Source organism: Nicotiana tabacum, chromosome 16 (genome assembly GCF_000715075.1).
Source record: "Nicotiana tabacum cultivar K326 chromosome 16, ASM71507v2, whole genome shotgun sequence".
NCBI lineage: Eukaryota > Viridiplantae > Streptophyta > Magnoliopsida > Solanales > Solanaceae > Nicotiana > Nicotiana tabacum.
This window is the reverse complement of record NC_134095.1, coordinates 89653172-89665693: the sequence shown is the minus strand read 5'-3', so window position 1 is coordinate 89665693 and position 12522 is coordinate 89653172. Positions and strand designations below refer to the sequence as shown.

General features: G+C 34.0%; 2 protein-coding genes across 2 annotated transcripts; both read right to left on the bottom strand.

The window, feature by feature from the left end:
- Positions 1 to 216: 216 nt before the first annotated feature.
- LOC107812190 (uncharacterized) lies at positions 217 to 4075 on the bottom strand. Its single transcript, XM_016637229.2, has 3 exons — positions 3542 to 4075; positions 2402 to 2531; positions 217 to 785 (listed from the first exon to the last, which is right to left on the bottom strand). The coding sequence occupies exons 1-3, from the start codon at positions 3944 to 3946 to the stop codon at positions 565 to 567; spliced, it is 756 nt and encodes a 251-aa protein (XP_016492715.1). The 5' UTR covers positions 3947 to 4075; the 3' UTR covers positions 217 to 564.
- Positions 4076 to 8404: 4329 nt separating this feature from the next.
- On the bottom strand, positions 8405 to 10344 carry LOC107812180 (transcription initiation factor TFIID subunit 10-like). Its single transcript, XM_016637218.2, has 2 exons — positions 9909 to 10344; positions 8405 to 9193 (listed from the first exon to the last, which is right to left on the bottom strand). The coding sequence occupies exon 2, from the start codon at positions 9102 to 9104 to the stop codon at positions 8682 to 8684; it is 423 nt and encodes a 140-aa protein (XP_016492704.1). The 5' UTR covers positions 9105 to 9193; positions 9909 to 10344; the 3' UTR covers positions 8405 to 8681.
- Between the last annotated feature and the right edge of the window lie 2178 nt (positions 10345 to 12522).

Below are 12522 nucleotides of genomic sequence, written 5' to 3'. Positions count from 1 at the left end.
CTGCCGACTCAGAAGGATAGAAAAGATTGACATCGCCAACTCAAAATAGTTTTCGATGAGGCATCCACAATCTGCCCATCTTTCCCAATGAAAGGTTCTCGCACAAGTCTTTAACTAGGACCTATCGTCTTTGCAACGATCACTAGAAAATATTCAAATATATATATGTACAAGATAAAGAAAAGGACATTACATTAATGAAGTTGATGTTGCAACTGCGCAGAGAAAGTCATGAAGTTTCACATTTCACAGCCCAGTAGTGCAAAATTATTTGGACATTAGCAATTTGATATACAATTCAGTTACTGATGACACTCAAGAAGTGAAGCCGCTTCAAATCATGAAGGCTCCCTCCTGTTTCCCAAAAATTCAACATACTCATCTAAAGGGAATAAAATCATTCCGAATAAAGATTCCAAAAATTGAGATAATATCACTAATCATCCTATATAACTAGCACAAATGAACACGATCATGGAATAACTTACATCAGCTACCAATGCCAACGTCCCCAGCTGTGGAATCCTTTCATAATAAGCTTTCACACAAGTGCTTCAATTAAAATCATTTAGCTTTCTTTTGATCAGAAACTCTTGCTCCCATAATCTTGACAACAGGATGATCCTTTGGTTGGACAAGCTTCAAAGCTGGATGAACCTTCAGATCACCCATTACCAACTTTTGGCCAACATCCAACTCACTTAAATCTACGTCAATGTAAGGAGGGATGACATCCGCAGGACATAGATACTTTACCGTTCTCTTGATAATATTCAAATACGACCCTGCCACATTAGTTAACTAATGATTAATTAAAAAATCCAAAAAAGAAAAAGAAAGTACAAGCACATAGGTAATAGCTATGGCCTCACATGTTATCCAGAATAAGGTCATTAACACTGGATCATCACATGGAAGTCACGTAATCCGTGACTGACTAGCCGACGTTTCTGTCAACCTTGTCTGGTTCAAATACCATTTTATCCTACACCTCGCTCACTGTCCCTCATGCTTAAAGCCTGTTCTTTGTCACCACTTACCTAGATGGATATGGCTTGTCTCCTTTCATCATTTTATAATTCAGCAAGGTGTACTCTCTTTCTGAAATTGATCGTCAATTCTAAGAGAAGCACTATTTATGTAGCTCACTTTCTCAGAATATCAAGAAAACATATATTAGCTGAAAAATCTCTACTACTCAAGGTGGATAAATTTTGAAGTGACCATAAACATACTTGAAAAAAGCAGTGAGTTTTATGCTCATTAAACAAATTTATGTTGCATCAATTCCATTAAGAAAATATTTATCTACATGCAAAGATACCAATCTGATTGTCTTAATGACTTATTACGTGCTTGTAAGTGGTTAAAATTTTGAAACACTTAAAACTCTTTTGCTTCAGAATTCATAGTTTTCCTTCTAAGCCCTCATGGAAATTACAGTTGATGACCGCCAAGGTGGAATGACAGGGACCTAACTATGTTACTAGAAGATGACAGAGCATAATTGCGGAGGCCTTTTTCAAAGAGAAAGAGGACTGCACCATAAATGATAGTGCTGGAGAACAACTTCATGGCCATGATGGCTTTACTACAGCTTTCCATCAAAAATGTTGGCACATCTTTAGAAATGGGGTGCTCGAAACTTTCACCAAATCTACCTTGAAGGTAGATCTGAGAAGAGCTTCATTACTCTAATTACCTTAGTCCTTAAGAAAAGGGGCAACTGAATTAAGAGATTACAAGCCGATCAGTTTGATAGGAAGTATTTGTAAAAGTATTGCAAAAGCACTCGCTGAAAGACTTAAGAGGCAATATATAAATTGATTTAGGGGACAACAAATGAATGGCATGATCATCAATTACAGCTAGGAGAACCTGGGGTTCTACGCAAAGTTGACATAGTGAAAGCCTATGATCGTGTTAACTGGAACTTCCTCCTGAATAATAATGATAGGATGTGATCAAAGGTGTTTTTGATGGATGATACAATGTATCTCTTTGGTCAAGACTGTCGGTGCTGGGATGGATAGTAGGGTTTTCTTGTCTTTGCCCACCAAGGCTTAGACGGATAGGAAGAATTCACCTAACATTTTTTTAACCTATACTGGGATTTGAACCCTAATCTCCCATGGTCTATTCCAGTTTCATTGGCCGTTAGACCACACAATTGGGGCTCTACCTTGAGAGAAACTTCTATGTCCATCAATAACAGTAAATATTTGCTTTGAATGAACTCAAGAAACTAGTCATTATACCTCTGAGATAAAAAATAAAAATAAATGGTGCAAGTGTAACATATGATAAGCTTGTTTCAATATATCCCCCCGCGAATCAGCATACTAAAGAAATATAAGACATCATAAGAATCAGCATGTGTAGCAAGTCACAAGTTACTCGCCTTTCTTCAGCCCGGGGGACACATCCTCTCCTCTAAATACGAGAGGAACATCAACCTTTAATAAAGCACTTGATGGAGCTCTTATAAATGTAACATTAAGAGGCGCATCTGAACCAGCTTCCAGATGAACCTGAACATTGAAATAGATAAATCAGCACACCTCGCCACTAAAAGCCATGTAAAGCTCTGTTTGGCTCCAACAGCTTCATAATTCTTTAAAAGGTCCTCCGTTTGAACCAAGACAAGCAATCCCAGAGTTTAAACCCACCTAAATACCACAAATCTCAGCAGGATGATAAAAATATCTCACAATGGCAACAACTGTCGACCATCATTCTGTTCTAGAAATGCCACAAGATTAGTGACAAGAAAAGTCCATTAATCATCATCAAACTGTAAATGTGAATATTATATTTCCAAATAGAAAGTTTTGCAAGTTTTTCACAAGCACTTTGTTGCTTTCACACTTGTGGCTGCTTCATTTATGGGGGCATCATAGTGACTATTTGCTATGGAAGCTAATATCAACTCCTATATAGGACAATATAATCCACAAAAAAAGATTTAGAACCTTGCTTTCTTTGAAGCCTATATCAACTCAAGAAGCTCCACTTTTATCCCTTTAAGTGTGTGAAACTCGGTCTAAATCTAAGGGTGTGGCCCATGAAGTGAGTGAACCATGGGATACCAAGTCCATTTTTCATTAGCCCCCCCCCCCCCCAAAAAAAAAAAAACCAAGGTCATTCTTCTCATCTACCTAAGTCTTGGTAGGCAGAGTGATCAAATACATGTGTTGATGGGAGCTAGCAGGTACTTAGTGTACCCGTTGGAATAGTCAAGGTGTGTGCAACCTGACCCGGATACTACTATTATCAACCAAAAAAATGTGTGTGAATTCAATCAGTCATAACCAATGCCCTACACCTAGTAAGCATAAGATTGCAGCCAGCTTCAAAGCTACTTAATATTTAAATAAGAGTATAATTTGACTAACCCAAAGGTTAGGGGGATAAGCTGTCGCTAGCTGCTTAATCAGAAACAAACAGAGTAAAACGCTAGAAGCAAAAAAGAGTAGGCAAAACCGGTATCTGCAGATCAATTCAAAATAACAAAACCTAAGATAATACAACCAAAAAGTACCTTTCTGGGCAAAACTCGAACCTTCTCAACAACCTCAACAGAGTCAAAGTCGGGGCGAACTTCAAGATCAAACAACCTGGACAAGAAATGGGACCTACCAAGATGGTTAACTAGCTTCCTAATCTGATTAGCCTGAACAGAAATGAGCCTTTTGTTACCCCCATGTTGACCGTCTTCCTGTTCGAACACTATGCTCGGTACTCGCCCTGCTTTCCTCTCTTTTGCGGCGATGTTCTTCCCCGATTTGGCGCGTGCAATTGCGTGAATAGTTTCGTCGTATTTGGGGTCCGGTTTTGGGAACTCCGGTTCTGGGTCTGGAAGAACGGCGGCAGCGGCGGAGTTGCTGAAGAACCGGAGGTGGTAGTGGTGGAGGGAGGTGGTCAGTGCTACGCGTCGGATCAACATTATTTTTTTGAATGTGATCGAGTCCGAGAGAATGTGAGAAATGGGGCGGAGGGGCTTAACGAGGGTTTTGAGTTGGACTGACCAGTGGGCTGTAAAACTCAATGCGATATGTTTGGAACTAGTATAAAATTTAGGGAAAAAGGTATTATTGCCTCTGTACTTTTGAAATTCACGCAGGTTCGTCCCCATTACATTTTAGTTCAATTTCCACCTTTCCGTTAATAAAGTCTATAAAGTTACCCCTAATCCTAATGCTCCGTCCAAGTGGCAGCTGACCCCATCTCTTTTTTCCAAGTCAGCTGCCAACTCAACTGCCAATTGGCACTTCCACTAATTTATTAGCCCCAAACCCAACAGCTATTTAGTCCCCCAAAACCAAATTTCAGTCCAACCAATTTAACCCATACCCAGCGTCTTCTTCTTCTCCCCCAAAATAAACTCCATTGCTAAGAACTTAGGACGCGACTGAAATCTTCCCAAAAATTTCTCATTATTTCATTCTCGTCGTAGCTTTGGTTGTTAAATGCCGCAAGCTAGTTGTTCATCACAGATTAGGTGTCGTTGTGGCATTATAGCCAAACACTTTACTTTGTCTACTCCATGTAACCCTGGAAGCAAATTCTACAAATGTCTGAGGCCCAAGGTTACCATATTTTTCAGTTCTCTTCTCTTTTTTTTTTGTTAATAATTTTATTTCAATTTGAAACCTAAATCTTCTTTTTGATTTATGTTTGACAGCCTAATTCATGTGGGTTTTGGGAATGGGAAGATGAAATCTTCCCGCGAAGTGATTTCATGTGAAGTGGGTTTTGGGAATGGGAATGTGAGTTTATATGTGAAGTCCAATCACTTCGCGGGAAATCTTCCCATTCCCAAAACCCACATGAATTAGGCTGTCAAACATAAATCAACAAGAAGATTTAGGTTTCAAATTGAAATAAAATTATTAACAAAAAAAAGAGAAGAGAACTGAAAAATATGGTAACCTTGGGCCTCAGACATTTGTAGAATTTTCTTCCAGGGTTACATAGAGTAGACAAAGTAAAGTGTTTGGCTATAATGCCACAACGACACCTAATCTGTAATGAACAACTAGCTTGCGACATTTAACAACCAAAGCTACGACGAGAATGAAATAATGAGAAATTTTTGGGAAGATTTCAGTCGCGCCCTAAGTTCTTAGCAATGGAGTTTATTTTGGGGGAGAAGAAGAAAACGCTGGGTATGGGTTAAATTGGTTGGACTGAAATTTGGTTTTGGGGGGACTAAATAGCCTTTGGGTTTGGGGCTAATAAATTAGTGGAAGTCCCAATTGGCAGCTGAGTTGGCAGCTGACTTGGAAAAAAGAGATGGGGTCAGCTGCCACTTGGACGAGTAATTGCATAGACTTTATTAACGGTAAGGAAAAGATTGAACGTAAAGTGTAACGGGGGACGAATGTGCATGAATTTCAAAAGTACAGGGACAATAATGGCCTTTTCCCTAAAATTTATGTAGCGTCCAGTTTTCCTTCACCGTTGAATTTTTCTCCACTTTTAAAAAAAAGCTGAATTGATACTCAAGTTTTTAGATAACTTCAGATGCATACACTTTTCTCTTCTTCTTTACTGTTGTTATCTTCTTCTTTGTGCTTAGAGTTACTTTTTCTTCTTCTTAGTTGCAAAATCAGTTTGTTAAATTTGTTATCATTTCGACAATTGATGATTAGAATTTGCTCTTTATGATATTTGAAAGTTATGTTTCAAATTTGAGCTCATTTGGAGTAGATTTGAGCATTGAATCGTGTATTGGATTGTTGAAAATCGAAGAACAAGTTTATATTTCAAAACTTAAGATTCGAAATTTGAAGTTGCATTCAGTAGATTGAACTACTTCAGATTTGATTTCTAAATTTGCATTGAAGAGATTAAACTACTTCAAATTCGAATTTCTGAAGTTTCGTTTGAAAGATAGAAGAACTTCGAATTTGATATTTGAAGTTGCATTAAAGAGATTGAACTACTTCAGATCCGAGCGGATACACTTTACAAAATTTTGTGCAATGCGGGTATAACTTCAATGGACATCCCAAAAGTGAGTATATATAAAAATGCCCCTAGTCAAACTCTTCTATGTATAACTAAATTATACATATATTATACATCTATTAACTAAATATATAATTGGGTGTGTGACTATTTAAGTTAATTCTTTTAAATTTTTTAGATGCTCATTACATTCAAGCAAAGCTTAAAAGAATATGCTTTTTGAAAAGAAAAAAAAATCTAAACTTTCATAAGATTTTAATTGACTCAAACTTCAAATAATATTTATTCATTTTTTCACATATTGCATATATGGAATTCCTGTTAATTGATGATCATTCTCTATACAGCTTTACGAACGAAAACTATCAATAATATAACCAAACATTGTCATAAACTCATAAATGTTGCTAATATTTAGTTTGTAGTTTCGTCTCATTTTATTGACTTAAATACAAAATTAGAACATAAAATTATTTTGGCCTAATACATACTTTTCCCCTTTAACTTGTATGTAAATTTTTTTGACACACTGCGAATTTACGTGTAATATTCTTACCAATCCTAGAGCGAAAGGATAGAGGAGTCCAGAAATGATAGGATACTTCAGAGGCTCCTAGTGTTTTAATAAGAGCGAGAGCAAAACACATGGCTTTCAAGCAGGCGTGTTGATGAAACAGGCTCTTCAAGCTGGTCAAAGTAGCGTTAACTCCATCAATTTTAAAGCAAAATCCAATTGAACTTCAACTGATTTGACATATAAGTTTATATTACATAATATAATATATACTATATTTGTTAGTAGTATACATCGGATAAACTATTGATATTATACATGAAAGGTATATCGTATTGTATACTTATAATAATATCATATATGTTTATATATAATATATTGTACATGATATTTATTAGCAGTATATATCAGATTTTTTCTCCAACATACACATGAGATAAACTAAAGAGATATTATACAATAAAGGTATGATGTAGTGTACACTCATACCAATATCATATAAGTTTATATTGGAGTATATAATATATTGTATACTATATTTATTAATAGTATACATCATTTTTTTCCCTCAAAGATAAACTAAAATGATATTATACAATGAATTAAGATATACTTATACATCGGTTCATATGAGTTTATACTATATAATACATTATCCACTATATTTATTATTAGCACACACCAAATGAGTTTTGACAATGGGGAAGAGGCTTGGGATTATCCTTTAATGGATAAATTTAGAAAAACTAATACAGATAGATACGTTTTAGTTGAGAGAGAATCTCAAGAGAGAGATATAAGGATATATTTTAGGTTAGAGAATCTCAAGATAAATATATTGGGAATATAAAAAGTTAAAGTAGTTATAACTTATTTAATTAAGTTTTGAATAAGTTGTATTCCGTGTAAATTCCTCATATAGATATACCTATAGCATAAATTTTATCTATAATACCGATTGTTTAAAACAATATTCATAGTTCTCAGGTAATACTATATCTCCCATTCAAAATAAGTGTTTTTGACACATTCATTAAGAAAATCACTTAACATCATTAGTATAGGGGTTATTTAACTAAGTTATTATTTATATCTTTTCAGTTACTCTTTATATGTTCTCATATGTTATCTTAAAGCGAAGTCAGAAATTTTCTCAAGGGTGTTCAAAACTTAAAAGAAGTTAAAATTTTCCGACAAAGGGTATTCACGTTGTATAATATATAACTCTGAAACATAATATTTTACCTATATATACATTTTTATTTTTCGGCAAATGGTAGTTAATTGACCACCCTTTAATGCATGTAGCTTCGTCTCTGATTTAAATGATTTTGTTTTTTTTTTCAATATGAGGGTATATAAGCTATTTAAATATGAACAAGGAAAATAACATTATAGGCAAGATGGATACATTTTTTTTCCCTTCTTTATGTCAAAGTTGGATGCTTATATTATTTTTGTTGATATCAGAAATTCTACTGTCTATTTTCTTCTTTTTGAGCTGAGGATCTCTTGAAAATAACCTCTTTACTCCTCCAGGGTAGGGGTAAGGTCTGCGTAAATTTTACCTTCCCCAGACTCCGCTTATAAAATTTTACTGAGTTGTTCTTGTTGTTATTTTATGTCAAGTTGGTCTTTGTTTTACTCTAACTAATATTATTTACCCAATAAGAATTTATACCATTATTTTTATAAGATATTAAAGATGGATATACTAAAATTCGATCAATCTCAATTTATAACGATTGAAAAGAAAGATTACTTTTAAATTAGAAAAATGAGACTTTTTGTTTAGTCAAAAAAATGACTCTACTATTATTTTTATAAGATTTTAAAAATAAAAATGCTAAAGTTAAGTCAATTTTAATCTACAATATCGTACATAAAGAACATCAAATTATAATTTATAAAATGAGATTTTCTGTTGGCTATGATATTTAGAACTACTAATTGATAGATACACTTGGATTTTAATGATGGGAAGAAGTTCATGTTTAAAAAGTAAACTTTTTTTTTTTTTTTTGGTGGCAACTACAGCTAACATTGATAAGTAAATCAGATACAAAGTAGTCAAAAGTTGTATCCTTCAACACATATATAGCTTGAGAGATATGTAGAAGATGACAAGACAATGCCCTCGCGACCATCAGAAGACGACAAATGTGATTACAGAGATTTGTAGGCAGGCAATACATCATTCCTCTCTTGAAGCAGGATCTAACCCAGCGGACGGGCTATCAGCAAAGTATTCTTGATGTTTGACATTCACACCATACTCTCGTAGAGATTTTGAAAGATCATCCATCGGGCGTTTGTCCTTTTGCTGCTTATCTCTTTTATCCTTGACAGTAGCTGACTGCCTTGCCTTGCAATGCTGGAGAGCATCAGTGGCAACATCTGCAATAAATTTCTGTGTAGCAACTGCCACCAACCTTATTAATGGAATGTCAGGGCATTGGAAACCACTTTTACCCAAGTAATGCTCCACTAATTCATCTGGAATAGCGGGGGTATAGTCCATTAAGGAAGCAAGGAAATCGGCGAGGGCAGTGTCATCTTCGTGTCTTCCTTCACTCATTTGCTGGCCCCCCTGACTCTGACTCTGACTCTGGTTCATTTCAACGGCGCCGTTCGGAGTTTCAACTTCGCCGGAGGTAAAATAGGGGTGCGAAACCACAGAGGTAAGGAGGTTTTCCAACGCTCGCTCTGTAAAAAAAAAAATAAAATTTTGAGAGCACATTATCTGAATGCACGTGTGAATATTAAGATGTGGTACGCAAATAGGGAGGAAGTAAGATCTTAAACACAAAATAGGAAAAAATAAAAGAAAGCATGGTTCAATTATAAAACATGTAACATATGATAGAATAATTCAAGAGCAATAGCACATAAATATTCAGAAAGCACTGAAATATAAATCTTACTTATGTATACATTATTCGAATTCTACCCAAATATGAAACTATAGCGGCTCTAATTTCTTTTCAACAACACAGAACTTCATTCTCCGAATTCTAGCCATAGCAAAGTTTCTTAATTTTGGACGAGCTTCATAAACACCAATTACGGTTTATATTTCAAAAAACTAGAGAAATTGAATTTCAGTCACTAATATGCAATTCTTGAAGAAAACAAAAGAAGGTTCAAAAGGGACTATGTGAATCTGCAAAAGAGAAAAAAACATTGCTAACAATTTAGAAGATTTACGATTTAGAGAATCGGGATGTCAACAAAATCAAGAAAAATTAGAGAAAATTCAGAGATTCAATCAACAAAAGTGAGAACAAGACACAAAAAAGAGGCAAGCAAAACCTTCTAGTTTAGCCCCATCTTTTTTAAACCCTAAACTCGAAACTGAAATTTACCATTAGAAAAGTGGAAACAAGATGGAGAATTCCAAGTATAACTTTCAAAATCTTACCCAGAAAAAGATTCGGCGGCTGCAGAGAGACGTGTGAAGGATGAAATTTGTTTTGGGTTTAGGAGAAATAGCCTGATGTCAAGAGAGAGAGAAAAGGAGCACCGGCGTGTATTTCCGTTAATTCAGAAACTCCTTGAGGCTATTCCAGTCATTTTACTTTCCCTATTCCGGGCAGACGAGCATGAACGCATAGAATATCAACGCAAACAGTATTCACAAACTCGAAGAAAGAGCAATTGGAGAAAAGAAAAAAAGAAAGAAGAGCAAATCTCTCTTGAGAAAAACCAATTCAGTTTCAGCGTCTTCAACTCTCTCTTCCAACAATTAGTTCCGATTTTTAGGAGTTTCTTTTCCCACAAATTCTTGTTAAAGTTTCCTTTTCTATTTTTACACTTTCCCCATTTTTTTTTGGGAAAGAATTCATTCAGATCTGCACATATTTGTTGTGTATTTTCGGTATTTTTAACCTCAATTGACCGAATCAGACCTATTCAGACTTTTTTAAAATAAAAAAAACAAATATACTTAATGGGCTAACATCTGATTCATTCAGATTCAGACCCTCAAACAAATGAGGCCTAAATGTCAACAAACTATATTAGCCTTATAATTTTAAATTTAGTTTTAAAGATTTTTTTAAAAAAATTAATGATTAATTCAGGTGCCTATATAGCGTATGTTTTGAAGCGTCTTTAACATCTGCACTTTTTAAAATTAGTATGTCTTGTCTTAAATCACATCCTTTTGAAAATTTCTCAAAAAAAGATAATTTAAACCTCCAAATGTTTGTTACAAAAATATTATACAATTGTTGTATCCCCTTTTTTCAATTAGGACAGAAAATATATATTTCTTATTTTTGTCTTGTTTTGGTATTTTAAAGTAATTTAGTTGAAATCTACAATTATAATTAAAGTTAAGATATTGGGAAGCAATAACAAACTTCATTTTCTGGTAAATTTGGTTTTCGAATAAAACTCTTAATCCAACAATATTTCTCGTTATGTGTTTGAAATAACACAATATAAATTCACTTTTTCATTGTCTTTGCTATGTAATTAGTACCATATTTCTCCTAATTTCTTTTACATAATATCTATGTACCCCAATTTACGTATCTCCATTTAGTTTAGACATGATTATTTAGGTAATTAAATGGATAATCAACTTTAACAAATGGAAAAAGTGTTGATAAGCTTAGAGAAAAAGTTTTCACTTTAAGAATAGCTTTGAAACAATATAAAATATAGGATAATTAATTTATACAAAAGGAGTTAAGTTTAATTTTTTTCATGTTATTATATAGGAGCACTAATATTTTACTATTTTATATACCAAGATATATGGGTAAAGTGACACGCCTGTATTAGAATTATTTACTTTTGTGCATACATCTATGATCTAAATATCTAATACAAAATCCCTGGCATGTGATGTCATGTCAAAGTAAACTGGGACCCACGGATATAAAGAGCATTGAACTATGGTGTCTTAAAGGGTTAAATTATCTGCACAACAAAATAAAATCAAAGCAGCTACTATAAGAGAAAATATTTGGACCAAAGGGAATAATGTGCTTAGGTAAAATTATGAAATTACCCTCTTCAGCAAGCAGGCATGTTGACGATACAGCCACCTCACTGTTGCTTCTAATATAAGAGATAATAATATAAGAGAAAATATTGTTTGTTTCCATTTTCCTTTTATTCTGTTTGTGTAGCTTGTTTGGATGGTTGTTACATGATGTATTGTAACGTAATGTTATTTTATATATAATGTTTGTTTTAATTATTATTTAAATTTTATTGTATCGTATCGTTAAATTTATCGTTACGTAATGACAAAAAATGCTACTTTATGCGACGACCGATTTGGTATGGCCGCGTCCTTACCTTATTTTTGTCTCTATCTTGCCTTTCCTTATTGTTAAATAATCTTATTTTATCTTTTACCTTACTTTTTTTATATAATAAAAATTATAACTCGTACCCTTCTTTTTCTTTATAATATTGCAAGTGTACTTTCATATTTTTGATACATGACATCATGAAACGACGACAAACAATACAATTTATCCAATTATTGTAAAACGATATAGTACTTAATACAATACTAAAAAGCAAATTTGATTCTTTTATTCTTTTCCTCGATTTTTTATGTTTTTTTCTTCTGTCTTCCCATCTACATATAGTTGAAAGTAAAATATTAAATTTGTTTTTCTAGGACATAGAAGAATTCGATGCTTCCTATGCTTGCAAATAACGTCAGTCTATTCCGTTTGTTTAGAAAACAAGGTCACAGATTTTTTACCAAAAAGTTTTGGGACGAGGGCCAAATTTATCCCTATATTGATAAATAATTCATATATATCATCCGTTATAATTTCCGTCCAATTTTAACCCTAACATTAAGGTAATAAACAAATTAGTCCCCAGCCTTAATGGATGTCCATCAGAGCATTGAGACCCCTCAATTAAAAATGCCACGTAACTAACCTCACTACCCTTAATACTTGTCTTCCCCTTCGTTCTTCTTCCACCAGTGGCTCCACCACCCAAAAGCCTCAATTTTCATGACAATAAAGAGCTTCAAAATCAGAATTTAATCAATAATT

Bases quoted from the DNA above. Each gene is read 5' to 3' on its own strand.
- LOC107812190 (XM_016637229.2), bottom strand. From the start codon at position 3,946: ATGTTGATCCGACGCGTAGCACTGACCACCTCCCTCCACCACTACCAC. The intron at 2,532-3,541 runs GTACTTTTTGGT...TTCAATGTTCAG, and splicing joins TTCGAGTTTTGCCCAGAAAG to GTTCATCTGGAAGCTGGTTC. The intron at 786-2,401 runs GCGAGTAACTTG...CTAATGTGGCAG, and splicing joins GTCCCCCGGGCTGAAGAAAG to GGTCGTATTTGAATATTATC.
- LOC107812180 (XM_016637218.2), bottom strand. From the start codon at position 9,104: ATGAACCAGAGTCAGAGTCAGAGTCAGGGGGGCCAGCAAATGAGTGAA.